At 36.5% G+C, this 17898-nt stretch overlaps 1 protein-coding gene across 4 annotated transcripts in view; it reads left to right on the top strand.

Moving 5' to 3' along the window:
• DIAPH3 (diaphanous related formin 3) overlaps nucleotides 1-17898 on the top strand; it is a 473874-nt gene that overhangs the window by 334844 nt on the left and 121132 nt on the right. For all 4 annotated transcript variants that reach the window (XM_045588685.1, XM_045588684.1, XM_045588687.1 and 1 more), the window contains one exon: nucleotides 1480-1615. In XM_045588685.1, coding sequence (XP_045444641.1) covers nucleotides 1480-1615 — 136 coding nt within the window. The remainder of the gene's footprint in view (nucleotides 1-1479; nucleotides 1616-17898) is intronic.

Below are 17898 nucleotides of genomic sequence, written 5' to 3'. Positions count from 1 at the left end.
GCCTTGCAATGTGGCCCGCACCGCGCTGTCATCACTGCACTCCGCTGCGTTTCCATCACAATGACAGTTTATGACTGTTCAGTAAACCATTCGGCCCGCGAATTAGGCTGGATTTTAGATTTTGGCCCCTTCTCTGATTGAGTTCGACACCCCTAGTCTAGGCCCTCCCCCACTGAGCCCGGTATTGGGGGCCAGTTCAGTTGGAAGTGGAGTTTGAGGTGGCGTTCAGAGCAGACTGGAGCCCCTGTCTCCTTCCCGCCAGGGCACTCCCGCGGCACAGCCAACCGTCCCTTCTCTGCGCGCAATGTGCGTGCCTCTGGGACCTCCTTTCGCCGCTCCCCTGGGGTTCCGTCTTACAGCCCAGCTTCCTCTGGATGAGCCTGGGTCCCCGGGTTTGGCCTGGAACTGGGGTTCAGAGCAGTAGGAACTGGGGCCCAGCACAGTCAGAGCTTTTATCTCCTTCCTGCTAGGGAACTCCATCCAGGCACTCAGCTGCCCCTCCTCTCTGGCTCCGTTCTCTCCGCACATGTCTCCGTTCCTCAGGCTTTTACAGCTCCTCCACACTTCCTTCTGGTTTTCTCCTTGCTTCTCGTTGTAGAATTTCCAGTCAGTCGACTTTCCTGTAGTTCTGGGTAATGTCCATTTTATATTTTAGTTGTATTTTATTGAAATTGTTGTGCGTGGCTACGGGTAGGTGTTTACCTGTCAGCCATCTTGGAACGCCTCCCCTCATTAATATTTTTGATAAACTGCAATTAGATAACCTGTTTGGTTTCATTGGTACTGAGAATACAAACTCCATGCTGTTTGTTGGAACTTAGAAAAATCCATGTTTACCTGCTAATTCCCACTTATGCAATATGAGAGGCATTTCTTGATTTGTGTAGAGCTTAGAGAATAAGAACTTAACTGGTCATATATCTATTGAGATCTTTTTATGGCTTACATGTTATTTGTTTTGATGGACAAAGAGCCTTCATTTAAAATGCCAAGTGTTTATTTAGTCATCTTTATGACACTTCTGCCTATATGAGAAAATTTTTTAAATGTAGTGTAAGGAGCTATTACAGATTTTCAGCTCATTTTTATTATTTGCTCAACTACTTTACTTGTATTCAATAGTTTACTTTGCAGAGGAGGTATAGACTTTAATACATCCACTAGATATTCTTTTGGAAATATATGTAGAAAAACAGTTTTGATTTGTAATCTAAATGGTTTTTATTTTTAGTTTCTATCTCCCTTCTCTTAGTTGATTTCACTAAGATGCAGGTGCTTTAAACATAACAGTTGTATTTAAAGATACATGACATTTAATAAGCGTTCATATGCTGATCTTTTAAAAGATTGGATTACTAATATAATAAGTAACCATTATTTAAAAGATATTTATCACAGCCCTACAGATAAATAATTCTCCATTTTTGTGTATGGAATCACTGTAGTTAAAATTTATCATTTTTCAAAATTTTCTTATAGCAAGCATTAAAGGAAAATGTCAAAAAAAGAGAAGCAGAGGAAAAACAAAAACGTGCCAGAATAGCCCAAGAATTGGCAGAGAAAGAAAGACTTGAACGCCAACAAAAGAAAAAGCGCTTATTAGAAATGAAGACTGGTAAGTACTATCAAATTTGCTATTTATACTCTGTACAGCTAAGATTTATACTGGTTACTTTATTGGTAGTTGAATATACTTAAGTGAAAAAGGGAGATGTGAGTACTTATTTGTGTTGGTAAATCGTAAAGCTGTCCATTTTTATGGGCTTTCCCCCTTTTTGTTTACTAACTCAGTATTTTCATTCTAATTTTGGTTGTAGGTGACTATGGTTCCAAATTTTCACATTTTTTTGATAACTGTTTTAACAAATAATCTGTAATAATTTATGTCAACTTGTAAACAACTGTAGGAAACTGGAAAACTCTATAGGCCAAGTAATCCTGTTTCTTCAACATAATACTATGCCAAGGGAGAAAAAAAGTGATGGAGGGAAAACTAACTGATTAAAAGAGACTAAAAAGATATATCAACCTATCACAGTAAACAGGATTTGTACAGGATGAGGCAAAAGTAGGTTTATAGTTGTCATATGGAAAATAATACAATAGCCGAAACTGGTTTGGCTCAGTGGATAGAGTGTTGGCTTGCGGACTGAAAAGTCCTAGGTTTAATTCCGGTGAAGAGCATGTACCTTGGTTGAGGGCACTTCCCCAGTGGGAGGTGTGCAGGAGGCAGCTGATCAATGATTCTTTCTCATCGATGTTTCTAACTCTCTTTCCCTCTCTCTTCCTCTCTGTAAAAAATCAACAAAATATATTTAGGAAAAAAAAAAGAAAATAATACAATAATCTATACTAATAATCTATATTAATAAAATGGTAATATGCTAATTAGACCAGATGTCCTTCCTGACAAAGCTGCCCAGGTCCCTGATGCCTGCTGGCGGCGTCCAGAGGGAAGTAGCCTGAGTCCCGGGTGTAGGAGGGAAGCTGGTGCCCGTAGCTGGGGTAAGGAAGGCCTACTCTTGCACGAATTTTCATTAGTTAATAAATAATGATCCAAGAATGAAGTGTATTTGACTTACAGCTATAAACCTACTTTTGTCCTACTCAGTATACTCTAATTCAAATAAATGTAGGAAAAAAGTCTGAAATTTTTGAATACTTTTTCTTAATGTTTTTGATAATGTTTTATGTTTCAAAGTATCTTTTAGAGACTCACTGAAATTTTATAGATAAAAAGAAACTATGTTTGGAATTTCAGTCAAAATACTCTAATATGACTAAAGTATGTTGGTGTAAAGATGAAACAAGATAGGCTATAAGTAATAATTACTAAAGTTGGGTGATGGATACTTGGAGGGAAGAATTTGTTTACTACATTATTTTCTCTACTTTGGGATATTTACAGTTTGACTTTGGGTGGTGGACACACAATACACTGTACAGATTGTGTATCATAGAAATGTACACTAGAAACCCATGTCTTACTAACCAGTGTCACCCCAATAAATGTAATTTTTTTTATTTATTTTTAATATATTTTACTGATATTTTACAGAGAGGAAGGGAGAAAGAGAGAGAGCTAGAAACGTCAATACTAGAGAAACATGGACCAGCTGCCTCCTGCACACCCCCCACCAGGGATATGCCCGCAACCAATGTACATGCCCTTGACCGGAATCGAACCTGGGACCCTTCAGTCCGCAGACCAATGCTCTACCACTGAGCCAAACTGGTTTCGGCTAATAAATGTAATTTTTAAAAATAGGTCTTGGAAAAGGTATAAAAAGAAAAACTTAGCAAAATTACAACTTTAGACAGCTATATATGTATATTTTCCAAAGCTAAAAGATACCACAAAGTGAGGAGCAAAAGAATTAAGTAAATTGTAGTTATATTTCACCCCCTGAAAATTCTGGCTCTTCTACCTCCAAGCCACTAAGGACTGCAGAAGCCTTTAATTAAAATCCATCAACTTCACTCCTAAATTACCATAGTTTACAATTCAGGGCTGCATATTCACCTAAGGTTTCCCTAGGGGTACTCAGAGATGCCTTCTTACTTTCTCTCCTTTCATTTTTACAGACATATTTTATCTTTAATAAAGCAAACTGAGTACTTTAATGTATCTCACATACTTCTTCCACGGGGAAAAATTCATCTAAACACAATTTCTTTAAGACTACACTTGAAATTCAAGAAGTATTCTCTTGTTAAGGTGTAAACAAAAACGGAGATCAGGAAGGTTTAGCATTGATTTTTAAAATATGCTTCTGAAAGTCATTTTAAAATAATCTATTATTGCCTAGTTTACCAAACATTCTGGTATTTGAACATTAGCTCATTTAGTGTTGGTTAAAGAGTCATCTAGACAGTTCCTCATGCAGACTGTTGTATTATTTGCTATGATTTTTGCCTGAGGATTTGTCATACAGAGGTTCTCAACAATTCTCTTGTTAAAACATTTAAATGAAACTTTAAATCCAATGTAATCTTAATAATGATTTTATTTAAAGTTATATTTCTCCTGTTGAAAACTTCCAATTTCATGAATTAAGTTCATTTTTTTTTTTACAATCCTATTTAATAAAAGAGTAATATGCTAATTGACCATCACTCCAACACACAAGATGGCTGCCCCCATGTGGTCCAAGATGGCCACCACAAGATTGCCTGCAGGGGAAGGCCATTGGGAAGGACTAGGCCTGCAGCTTTATTAAAGATAAAATATGTCTGTAAAAATGAAAGGAGAGAAAGCAAGAAGGCATCTCTGAGTACCCCTAGGGAAACCTTAGGTAAATATGCAGCCCTAAATTGCTTGTTTGAGAGATTTTAGGAAAATCCAAAGCATAAAGCAACCCCTGCTGGTTTTTATAGACACAATTATGGGGAATTCTCTTCCTGGTACTGGAACCCTGTGTTGAGTGTCTGGTGTGGGACCAGGGCCCTTCTCTCCTCAGGGAAACTTCCACAACCAAGATATCCCTCCTGATTTTAAACCACCTCATGTGTATGTAGGACCAGCCAATTCTTTGATTCCACCTAGCCACTCTGTCTCCCCTACCAGTCTCAATGTGCTTCTTGTTCAATCCCCTAGTTGTGGGACTTCCCATCAGCTAGATTTCAGGTTATTCTGAATGATGGCTTTTCTGTATTTTAGTTGTAGTTTTGGTGTGGCTATAGGAGGTGGTGAGTACAGAGGGATTACCTACACCACCATCTTGACTGGAACCTCATTGAGTTTTTTTTTGTTTGTTTGTTTCCCTTTAATTCTCATTGAGGATTCTTTTTCCATTGCTTTTCAGAGAGAGTGGAAGGAAGGGAGAAATGGCAGGGGGAGAAAGAGATATTAATGTGAGAGAGATATCGACTGGCTGCCTCCTGCACTTGCCCCAACAGAGGGCAGGGAGTGAACTCACAACCCAGGTACTTTCCCTTGACCAGGAATTGAACCCACAACCCTTTGGTATGAGGACCAACACTCAATCCACTAGCCACACTAGCCAGGGCCAGAACCTCAGTTTTGTTGTTGTTGTTGTTTTAATATATTTTTATTAGTTTCAGAAAAGAAAGGAGAGGGTAAAAACACGAATGATGAGATAGAATCATTGATCAGCTGCCTCCCGCATGCCCCCCACTGTGGATGGAGCCTGCAACCCAGGTATGTGCCCCCAACCAGAATTGAACCCGGGACCCCACAGTCCTCAGGCTGATTATGCTCTATCCACTGAACCAAACAAGGCAGCACCGGAATCTCAGTTTTTGACACTTTTAACAGATCACTGAATTTGGTGCATTTCTGAAATTTGACAAATACTGTCTTCACACAATGTATTATTATGAAAAATGCAAGTGCTGTGTCTTCCAATATTATTTTATTGGTATAGAAAAGAAATTTAATAGCTCCACCACTTTTGTTTCTTTTTTTTCATCAACTAATAGGTTTTTTTCTGAATGCTCAAGTACATTAATAAGTAAGGTTAAATAAGATCTCTGCTACAATGAAGTTATGAATTTTAATAAATGATTCAAACAACTTATATAATACAGCTTATAAAAAGTTATATGAAATTAAATAAGACAGGATAATAAGATGGAGATGGATACTAATTGGAATGGCAACTGGTGGCAATAAAATTTGGTCTTAGAGAACTAAGGAGAATATTAATATATTAATAATAATATATTAATAATAATAATATTAATATATAGCAAATTATATTAATAAATGTGCTAATTTAAATTTTGGTAATATAAAACTACTTAAAAATTCACAGAAAAAACAGTCATTTTTGTATAGACCATGCTACAGTTGACCCTTGACCCTTGACCCTTGAACTTGAATTAGGGCCCTGATCCCCATGCAGTCAAAATTCCCCATGTAATTTTTGACTCCTCATTAACTTAGTTGTCTCTCAGTATCTACAGGGGATTGATCCCAGGACATCCACAGATACTAATGTCCATGGATGCTGACATTCCCTATTAAAAAAAGTGGTGTAGATCAGTGCATACAGTTGGCTCTTTGCTATCATGCATTCCCAATTGCTGATTGCAAACAGTACAGTATCAGTATTTATTGGGGGGGTAGCGGGAGGGGGAGAGATCCACCTATAAGTGGACCCACACAGTTCAAACCTGTTATTGTTTAAGGTCAGTTTTAGCACTCTTAACTTTCCAGAAGCTGTCAGCCTAGCTTTCCTATTCTTAAAAACAACATAGAAGGTAAATTGTTGAATTCATAATATTTTGTCACTTTCTGGACCAGGGACTTCTTGCTCTAACTTATATTTGCATGTAGGACATGCACCCCTAAATGAGGAAAGGAAACATTTTGATATAGTCCTGTTATAACCCAACAGGGAGCTTTCTTCTATATACTTTTAATTTATTTCAGAGAGAAAGGGAGAGGGAAAGAGAAGCATCAGTGATGAGAGAGAATCATTGATTGGCTGCCTTCTGAACAGCCCCCATTGGGGATTGAGCCAGCAACCCAGGCATATGCCCCTAATTGGAGTTGAACCTGGATCCTTAAGTCTATAGGCCAACGCTTTATCCACTGAGCCAACCCAGGTAGGGTAGGAGCTTCCTTTTATATATTTTCATGACTTTAGTATTTTTTACCATACAAATTAGAGCTTCATTTTTAGATAGATGTTCACACTCTTCTTCTCTCACCACCTGTGGTAGTAGAGTAAATTAAATCCCTGCTCATTCTTATCCATCGTCAATAATTTCTTGTCTTTTGCAAGGAAGCAGGCAACTATTTTCAAGTCTAGTATTTTTTATCTCTATTATTTCAGAATGTGATTTTTGTTAACAGAGTGATAATAAAAGAATAGTGGGCTAAATTTTCCTAAGAAGAAAAATGAAGAATTGAAAATTTTTTTGAGCAGTAAAATTATATAAGAAAGTATAGAATCTCATGTTAAAAGGCCATTTCTCTCATTTTTGTTTTCTCTAAATATGATGAGCTTGGAGGTTTCTTAAATATGTACATATATAATTTTGACTACTTATATTGAATGATTTGATATTATATTAAATATACAAGCAAATTAACTATTTTCATGATGTCTTTAATCAGTATGTGAATTTTGAATACATTTTCAGAGGTTGATATTTAAAATTGAATTATTTTAATTTATAAGACACCCAAAGTGTTAAATATCTGATATAGAAACCAGTAAACATAGACACTAGCATTTATTTATTTAAAGTGCTTAGCTATCCTTATGTTTAATCATTTCTAGTAAGACAAATAGTAATAGTAGTTTTATGTGATCCATGTACAAGGTTTTTGAAACTGCATTTCTGTTTCTTAATTATGGAAGTGAATAGGGCATTTGATAATACAATTCAAATATTATGCTTCAAGACTTCCTGAGTATGTAAGTTGATTCACATAATTTTTAAATAGCACATCAGAATGGCCTTGAAATGGACCCAGTGTTGTATAATTATGTTTTGTGGAGAAGTAAATAAAGCTTATTTAATGGAGCAATAAAAACTATATGAGTAGCTCCTATATTTTAGTCTTTAGGTTACAATTTGTTTATTATTTATTAGATTTAAATGTCTCATTTGGAGCAAGTTCAGTCTATTAAATAAAAAGATAATTAGCTTTTAGAAATCTGTTGTTTACCCACATGGCCTAAACTGCTCCTTTGTTTTCCATTCTGCAATTTAGGATAACTAAGCAATTAGGCCTCCATTTTAGAGGAAATGCATATTACATAAATACTACTTGGGAATGTCTGCCAGTCTCAACAGATAGCAATTAATGTGTGTACTTGCTTTCATAAAGGCTTTGACAATTACCCTGTCCTCTTCAGATAACATAAAACTTAGATTATTTCCCATAATTGTGTATATTCTAGTTTTAGACAGTAGTGCTTTCAGTTTTCTGGCATCATTGTATATAGGCCAGTGGTTTTAATCATTTCTCTATTTAGGAGAATATAAAAAATTAAATTGCATTGGTTTTGATATGTTTCTTTTTTCTTACCCCACCTTTTTTGGAATAGTAATACTACTACTATTACTACTATTAGCAACACCATCCCATACTATTACTGCTACATACCATTGATCACATATTATTTGCCAGGCTCCATATGTGTCTATTATTGCATGTGATGCTTACAACAAATTTATACTATTCTTATCAAAGACTACTTTAATTTCTTTGTACATGGTCACAGATTTAGCTAGCAAATAAGCCAGTACTCAAGTTTTCTGACCAGAGGTCATATTTTTAGCTATTGTGCTATTATTATTTACTACTGTTGATTTAACCATAGTGAAGGGGGAAATGTTTAAAACTAATTTTAGTAATTGGTAACTGACACTAGACTATATCTATTTATGGAGGTTGAAAATTATCTTCCCTGGTAACCTTTGATAGGGACAACTGTCTCTTTGGTACTATATTCAGTGCTAAACTAGATAGCTTCTTCCTTTGGGACATTTGGAAGAATTGCTAAGTTAGGAACCTGGTTCAGGTTCCATTTTTATTCTTTTGCTTATTCAAAAATTTATTTATCCCAGTACCCAAATCTAGGAGGATAATATCAGCACCACCCTTCCTCTCTTACAAGAGGGATTTCTCAGTAGTCTGAGTGGTTCTGCGCCCAAAACAGCTCAACAGTTCTGAAGAGGATAGAAACGTCTTCAGTACTTTTATCATTTGACGCAGGTTAAAAGTTAAGGAAACACGGAATTTAGAATATACGGTACTAGTTTGGGAAGGGGCCCAAACACCTTACTATGTTGTATTCGGGAACAAATACCCACAGACACACCCCCACCATCTCCAGATCCATCATGGAGCAATTTTTTTAAATTTAAATTTAAAAATAAATTATTGTTTAAAGTATTACATATGTCCCTTTTCCTCCATTGACTCCTTATAGCCCACCCTCGCCCTAGGCCTCCATTACTCTATTGTTTGTATCTATGGGTTATGCATATATGCATACAACTTGCAGTTACAGTTTACTTTCAATACTATTTCATATTGGTTTCAACAGTACAGCATAATGGTTAGACAATCTTATACTTTACTGTTTCCCCTGATATTTCCACTACCCACACTACATGGTTATTGTAATATTAGTGACTATATTCCCAATGTTGTACTTGACATTCCATAACTATTTTTGACTACCAATTTGTACTCATAATTCCTTCGTCTCTTTCTTCCAGTCCCCCAATTTTCCTCCCCTCTAGAACCACAAGTCTACTCTCTGTTCTCTGAGAAACAGATGTTTGTTTGTTTGTTTATGTATTACTTTATGTTTTTATTGTTGACAGTATTATTCTATGTGTATGTATAAAGCATATATATATATATATATATATATATATATATATATATGAATTCATATGTTATTTGTCTTTCTCTGACTGACTTATTTCACTGGGCATAATACCCTCTAAGTCCATCCATGCTGTCACAAATGGTAAGATTTAATTCTTTTGTTTGGGCAAGTATTATTCCATTGTATATATGTACCACAGCCTTTTTATCCACTTGTCTTTTGATGGGTGTTTGGGTTGCATCTATAGCTTAGCTACTGTAAATAACACTGCAGTAAACATAGGGGTGCATATATTGTTTCATATTAGTGTTTTGGGTAATAATTTTTTTATGTTAGTAAAAGATTGAGATTCCATGAAACAATATTAGGGGTGACTGTTGAGAGAATTTTCCAAAAGTCTTACTTTTGTGTAAGAATCTCTTTCATTAGAATAACAGAGCTTCAATTATGAAAACTTATTCATTATCCAGCCTTTGTGTGAACTATTTATTACTTGTCCCCTGTGTGTAGCTGTGCAAGGCTCACATATCATCCTCTGTCTTCTTCCAAAAGCCCAGAAAAGGGAAATTAGGAGATGAGGGTTTCAGACTTTTCCAGCACAATATATATTGAAACTGATTATTATGATTTTTTTAAATGTGTTATGTTTCACTCTTGTTTAAACAACTTCATGATATATCCTCATACTCACTAGTTACTGTTTAATCAGTATTTAAAAGTCATTTTTTAAATGGTTTTTCATTGCCTTTCTTAGGAGTATTATAAAATACTGGATGCTCAGTGCACAAAATTTGTGCATTGGGGCGGGGGTGGGGGTTTCCCCAGCCTAGCCTGTGCCTTCTCATTGCAGGAGCCCTGTGATAGATCTCCCCAAAGAGGTAGGCCCCACCCACCCCTTAGATGGACAGCCAGGGGTCCGGCCCCCGAGGCTCCAAGCTGAGCCGCCAAGACCCACCCCCATGCTGAGCACATAGGGACAAGTCCATGCTCATGCAGCCTTCTGGTGATGAATTGTAATGGTATGACAGCATGGGGGCATCAACAGCGTGAGGGTGTGATGACCACATAGGCTTTTATTAATATAGATTATCTATGTGATGAGTAGAAAATAGACTCCATTTTGTTTTAAAAATTTGTTTTGGAGTGAAAGATTAAATGCTAATTATCATAAATTTTATTTGGGACAAAATAATTTAAACCTTTATGGTGTAGCATGGATTACTTTATGGTGTAGCATGGATTATTTACCAAAGAAATCTTTGTATTAACATAATTTATTTATAACTTTCCTGTTGCCAAGCACAATTCACCCTGTTCACATTCTTGGGCAGAAATGATACCATTCAGTTCTTTTGATGTTATTGCAATGTGGAGAAGGCTATAGCTTTGATAATATCAGCTACATTTATTGTATTATAATTGAGAACTCAATCACAGAGGCACCTTCTTTGTATTTAGCATTGTCTGCTCCTCAGATAGCTTGGTTCCTCTATTCGGTAGTTATTTATATAGTGTATGCTTTCAGATCTGTAGTGTCCTTTCAGGCCAGATTGCCAGTTCTGAGTGGAATTACTTGTATTTGATAGGAAGTTATTCTTTTATTTTTGGAGATAGGCAATGAGCATTGTCTTATTTTCAAACATAATAATAAATCTCTCTAACTTTTAAGAAAAATATCACATTTTTTTATTTAATGCAGTTTTTAAATATTATGAACATCTCTATTTTTAGTATTTATCCAGAGTAACAGAGGCCTCTAGAAACCTGCAATTGTTTTAGAGCCAAAGAAAGACACACGTTTGAACCTTCTTGGTACATTCATAGTCTTGTTTAACACTTTTAAAAAGAAAAATCATATATGAAAGTTAAAAAAAAAAGAGATGAAATTTATACTACCCCTAAAGCCCAATACTTATTGGTGCCAGTCAAAAATTGTAAGGGACAAACAGACAAAATTGCTACAAACAGAATTGCTTAGTGCCTCAGGACAGCTAAAAACACTTTATGTCTAAACCCCTTTTGCAATTCAAAAATGCAAATTCTCTGAAAACCAGAATTTTTAAAGTAAGTTTAGTGCCCAATGCATTTGATGTCAAATCTAACCTGAACTGATAGAGGTCCTGTCAAATGTGAATATTAATGCTGCAGAAATAATAATAAGTTTAATTAGAGGGTTTTGCCCCAGGTTGCTCTGGGTGTGTTAAGATTTTACAGCGTGTACACTGTTTTAATCTCCTATAGTCTGAAAACCGATTCTCAACTATCTGACTCCAGAGGTTTTGGTTAAGAGACCATGAACTTGTACTTCTCAGAGACTGCTCTCTTCTCTTGAACTGAGCCATCCACTATCTCAGTTATAGTGATTCCTACTTATCTGCATTTATTTCTCATGTTCTCTTTGTCACAAATACCTTTTCTCTCGTTTGTAACTGAGTATAACAAAATATGTTTAGTTCAATTCTTGAATTCTTCAAAATGTCTTCTAAATATTTGTCTTTGATAATGGACAGTCTCCCTTTTTTAGAAGCCTTTATAACTTATGTAAGAAATATTTTATTAACATTCATTTCGTTTGCTCTAGTCTTATGCTCCTAATAGATTGTGTATATTTTTCAAGAACATGGCTGATGCCTTTTTTTCCTTACCTAGTGTTCTGTGTTCACATAGTACAATAGATACCACATAAGCCACTCAAGATTTGTTAAACAGTTGGTAAAAATTTAACTGGTCAAATAATGTCTTTTTCATTTTTAATTTAGTTTACAATATTGATAATTATGTGTAAAGAAAAATATAGTTCACACTACAGCCTTGAGCCAAGTTAGCCTGCACCTGTTTTTGTAAATAGCCTTACATTGGAAGATAGCATCACCCATTTCTTTATATCTATTGTCTGTGGCTGCCTTGGCAATATAAGTGTAGAGATGAGTAATTGGGACACTAATCACATAATCCACAAGGATAAAGTAGTTGCTATCTGGTCATTTACAGAAAAAGTTTGTCAACTCCTGGTGTAGTTCAATAAATTTATAGAGACTAGTCTTTGATTTTTTTATGACACAGAATTTAAAAACAACAACAAACCTGTTAGGTTTAATGTTTTCTTGTCTTCCTGTAGCCAAAGTGCACATTTGCTAAATAGCTGATCTGTGTTGGACAATGAGCATGTGGTAGTTAAATGAGTAAAAATATTGATTAAAGGTAATGGTAATTATTAGGGAAAACAATCTTTCAGCACATTTCTAACAATAAAGAATATCTGATTTTAAGATTTTATTAATATAAAAGGGAAAGTTGTGCAGTTGAACTTTTGAAATGCTAGCAAGCACCTGGGCTGCTGATTGTGGCAGTGACCAATCCCTAGCCAACCACTGTGCTCCTTCCTTTTATCCCAGTTTATAGTTCCCAGTCTTTCTGTACTATTGTTTGTATATCTTTTGAGATGAAAATATCAATGTGTCAAAAGGTCATAGGGGGAGCCAGTTTTTTATTTTTTTTATTAATAGGCTGTCTCTTCTCTCTTCCTATTTCTGGTCATTTTGACATTAAATCCTTACAGTTGAAAGAAATCCATTCAGTGCTGCTGAACTTTGTCACGAAGGTTGCTCCAAGTCTAAAGTGATTATCTTGCCTACTGAAAAAGGAACTCAGTAGTATTTGGCTTTTGATGATGAATAAATATATCCTAGGGCAGACTAGGAAAATTAAGCAGAAAAATTGAATATTTATGTGTTACTTGAAAGTTGCATAAATGGCCATTTGTGTTCAGATGAAATTAGACATTGTTTTGTAATAGGATTTTAAAATATTGTTTCCTGGGTAGCTTCCTTCCTTGATATCCAATGTTCTTCAAGAAAATTAGAAGCAGCACAATATTAACAGAGTTAACATTGAGGGCAGCCTTAACACAGGCTAGATGCCCCAAGGCAGGAAGAATTGGATGACTAGTGTAATAACAGAAAACAGATGACTGTTTTTGAAATGAGCAATTTGCAAGAGACCATTGCCTGGCTAGAGTGAACTGTCACAATCAAATTTCCACCAATAATTATCATTAATAGGTAGAAGTGACAGTAATTTTAATTCAATATAATCCTTTGAGTGTTTATTTTTAAACTATTAATGATATTCAGGCAAGAACTCTTGCAAAGTAGAAACATTTTTGTCCAATTATTGTTGAATCAGAGGCTCCATCACTGACTCCCAGGAGTGTTGTATAAAGCATTACTGCATGAGGAAGCAGGATAATCTCCCCGAGTCATTCCAACTTAGAGCCTCTGACTTGCCATTAGCTCTAAAGGTTTTAAATGTTTGCCAGTTCCTCTTTTTAACCTAACTGCAAAGTAGCCTTCAAATGTCAGTAAGTCAAAGAAACTGTTTGGTGCACAAAAGGGATTATCCTAACCCAGAAGCCAAGAAAGGTGGTTCTTTCCATTGCACTTCACCTATCTTTTAGATATATTGATTCTATTGGGTGTTGAATTGCAATTATGATCTAGTTTCCAGTGGATTTAAAAAATATATATATTTTCTTTGATTTCAGAGAGGAAGGGAGAGGGAGAGAGAGAAATGAGAGAGAATCCTTGATTGTCTGCCTCCTGCACATCCCACATTAGGGACTGAGCCCACAACCCTGGGCATGTGCCCTAAATGGGAATTGAACTGTGACCTCCTGGTTCATAGGCCGATGCTCAATCACTGAGCATGCTGGCCGAGCAGAGCTGCTGTTCTTAATACTGTATTTTTCCACAGTAGGTGTTAAATAAGCACTTACAAAATATTTATGGTATTCATGTCTTTGGGACAAAAATTCCTCAATTTGTACATGTTCTATTTGAGTAGACTTACTGAAAGCTAAATTGGCCCAATCCTAAGACAAGATATGACATCTGTCAAATTTGTTTTATATGTTTTTATGGTATCAGTAACAAATAGGTATTTCACAATCAGGACAATAAACTCAGGTGTGCAAAGATGTAACTATTTCTATAAATACAATTTAATTTCTGACTCTGAGCCACCAACTGGAATAATGTTGAACAACTTAGCCAATTTCCTCCTCTCTCCTTCTGATTTAACTCAGTAATTTCAGTTTAGAATTCAGTTATTTATATTTGAAATTTCCTTCCACTTTCTCTTCTTATTTTCCCTGTCCCTACAGTGGACTGTAAGCTTGAAAGCCCACTTGAGCCAACTCCTATGGCTGTGCATTCTTGGAGCTTTACTTCTCTCTGGGCCTGAAACAGCCTCCCAGCTTTGCCATCATTCTTTTTGTTTGCTTTTGTAAAGGTGCTATCTATTTTGCTCTTGTAACCTGGGAATTCTGTTGGATTTCTCTTAGATCCCATCTGTCCCTGACATTGATGATCCTCAAAAATATCCATTTCTTCTCTTGAATTTGCACTTTTTCTCTGCAAATTTTTCCACAGCCTGTGCCCTAGGAAGTTACTCTGCTTAGCTGCTAGATGAGTGTGTAGGGGGAGGAGAGTGGGAAGGGGGTGGAGGGTTAAAGACTACTTATGCCTAGATTAGTTCCGTGTCACCTTTCAGTTTCATGTGGTACGTGTGCATGGTGCATGGTGCCATTCTCCCAGTTCTGTATGTTGTATACAAGAAATTTCTGCTCTTGGATTCCACTCCCTGTGAGTCCATGGGAAATTCCACCCTGTAAGTCCCATTTTCCCCCTGGAATGAGGAGCTGTGTGGATGGAATCTCCTCCCTTCCCACTCTCTCTGCCACCAGGCACTTTCCCACCTACAATCCAAGAATGGATTGTGCATTTTCTCCTATTATATAGTTTCCATATTGTGACTCATCCTTTGGTCTTTCACTAGGGTGTAGGAAGGGAGAGTGGGTTGGCATCCAAGCAACAGGACTCAGACTTCTACTGGTCCTTTGAAATGCAGAATCTTTTTTTTTTTCTTTATTGATTAAGGTATTACATATGTGTCCTTATCTCCCCATTGCCCTCCATTCCGCTCCCCCTCCACACTCACGCCCTCATCCCCCTGGTGTCTGTGTCCATTGGTAAGGCTTATATGTATGCATACAAGTCCTTTGGTTGATCTCCACACCATCCCCTACCTTCCCTCTAAGGTTTGACAGTCTGTTTGATGCTTCTCTGTCTCTGGATCTGTTTTTGTTTATCAGTTTATGTTGTTCATTATATTATACAAATAAGTGAGATCATGTGATATTTATCTTTCTCTGACTGGTTTATTTCACCTAGCATCATGAAATACAGTGTCTTGAATTAGGTGGATACCAGTTCAATACAAGTAAATGAGCCAGGGCTTCCACATCTGGAAATCCACTGGGATGAGTAAATTATGATGCAGAGGCATGAAATGAACAGCAACAAATAGCACAGCATGCCTGGAGTGATCTTTGGGTAGAGCTGTGGGAAGAGATGAGGCTAAATTGAAAGTTAGGTGAGTGCTGTGTTTAGGGTTTTGGCTTTTTGCTGGAGGCACACCCCAAGGGCAAGCATCATAGTGATGATCGGTCTTTGAGAGAAATGACTGAGGGCAAAACTGCAGGTGGATTAGAGGTGGGGAGAGCAGAAAGAGTGAGAACAATTAGGAACTTTAATTTTACAGGATATAAATGCCGAAGGCCTGAATAAGGGTATACTGAGAAAGAGACTACAGGATAGATTTGAAAGGCAGTTTTGAAGTAGTCCCCATGAGCTTTGTAGCTGATTGGATGTGTGGAGAATGGGAGAACCTTTCATGATGGTTGGATGATACTTCTACCAGCTTTAGAACACATTGATTTTGCATCTTCAGGTTTGCATCTGGGGCATAATTGATCATCTGAAAGAGATAGGTAACACAACTTGCACTTAGCTTTTTTCTTCAAGGAAAAAATCTTCCTTGTTAACAAGGACATTTTAGGCATTCTTTTGTAATTGGACTAACCAAGAACATTTGAAACTAAATCACGTTAACTCATGAGGGTAAGCTGGAGTTGGCCCTCTCCTGGGCAGTCTGAGGCTTGGGATACCAATAGGGTGTCAGAGAAAGTGTAGGAGGAAAATCTCTCACTGGAGGTGAAATCAGCTCAGTGTTCAGGCTCTGGGTTTTCATTTTTGAACTTTGCTCTTATGTTGTTTCCCTGGCATATGTGATGTTGTTTTAGTCAGTACTTTATTTTTTAAACATTAATCCTGTCTTATATAGTATTCCAAAAGAATTTCCAAAGCTCTGTGTTATTTGCTCTTATGCTTTTAAATTTCTAAAAAATGTTTATGACACTTTTCATTGGAAAACTTTCTTTTAAAAAATGTTTTTATTGGTTTTAGAGAGAGGAAAAAAGGGAGAGAAAGAGAGAAACATCAATGTGAAAGAGAAACATTAATCGAAACATTGATTGGCTGCCTCTTACATATCCCCTACCAGGGACTGAGCCCCAATCTAGGCCTGTACCCTGCCCGGGAATAAAACCGGCAATCTTTCGGTGCAAGGGACAGCATCCAACCAAATGAATCACACTGGCCAGGGCAGAAAACCTCTTTCATTAATGGAATTATTATGGTAATGGTGAAAAAAAATTATTTTCTATCAAAATGTTTCCTTCTATTGAGCACAGTGCCTCTGGATATAGCAGGAAACAAAACAAACAGACATCCCTGTTCTTGTGGGCCAGTATCCTGGTGGACAAGACAACAGCACTTAAGATTAATATATAGTACTAGAATTCAGTAAAATCTAAGGAGAATAAAATAAAGGGTGGGAGGATAGTAAATGTGTGAAAAGGAGTGACATCTTAGATGATGTAGTTTTATTCATCTGCGAAAATTCTTTGTGTCACAGAGAGTGTTGCTATTCTCTTGGAACGCAAGCAGTGCCGCGTAGTGTTGAGTGCTGTTAAGTAAAAAGCATCATGTAGTAGAGCCTAAGCAGTCACAAGTGGTTTGGGTCCTCATTAACTCATTCCACAGCACTGCCCTGTATTAAAAGACAGACTGTGAGATACTTTTCATTTCCCAGTAAATCTGAGTCTCTGTCCATGTGCAATATGTTTGTTTTTGTTTTTTGCTTTCCCTTTGATTATAGGATACATTTATTTGAAAGTTAACCTGCTTAGAATGTTCTCCCCACATTTTTGATCAGTAAAAGAGAGAAATGGGTTCAAAAAAACTTTATGATATGGGGTGGGGGGCCTTAGGGAAATACATATGTATGCAGGTATATATTTATGTAGGTATGTATATGAACATACCTTTTCATTAATGGCTTCTCTCTTATGTCAATTATTAGCTTGCTGCCTATGCTTCTTAATTTTTCTTAATGGAATATGCATGTAGAACAGAAATAAGAATGTCATGTATTACAGAATTAGTTGAACTTTTTACAAATTGACAACTTTTCATTTTCTCTGATAAATACTCAATCGTACTTCAGTCTATTAGGAGTAGGGCTCATTAACATGCATAAACTAGCGGCCTGATCTATTTATAATGAATCTTTAATGTGTGACATGGTGTAGCTCCTTAGTTTTGTAATAAAAGTTAGAGTAGCCCCAGTGATCAGCCAGGTTCTGAGACCAATATAACTTGGATAAGACCTTTAT

This window comes from Pipistrellus kuhlii, unplaced genomic scaffold (assembly GCF_014108245.1).
Source record: "Pipistrellus kuhlii isolate mPipKuh1 unplaced genomic scaffold, mPipKuh1.p scaffold_m20_p_3, whole genome shotgun sequence".
Classification (NCBI taxonomy): Eukaryota; Metazoa; Chordata; class Mammalia; order Chiroptera; family Vespertilionidae; genus Pipistrellus; species Pipistrellus kuhlii.
Note: the sequence above shows the minus strand (reverse complement) of the source record. Positions and strands in the feature narration are given on the sequence as shown.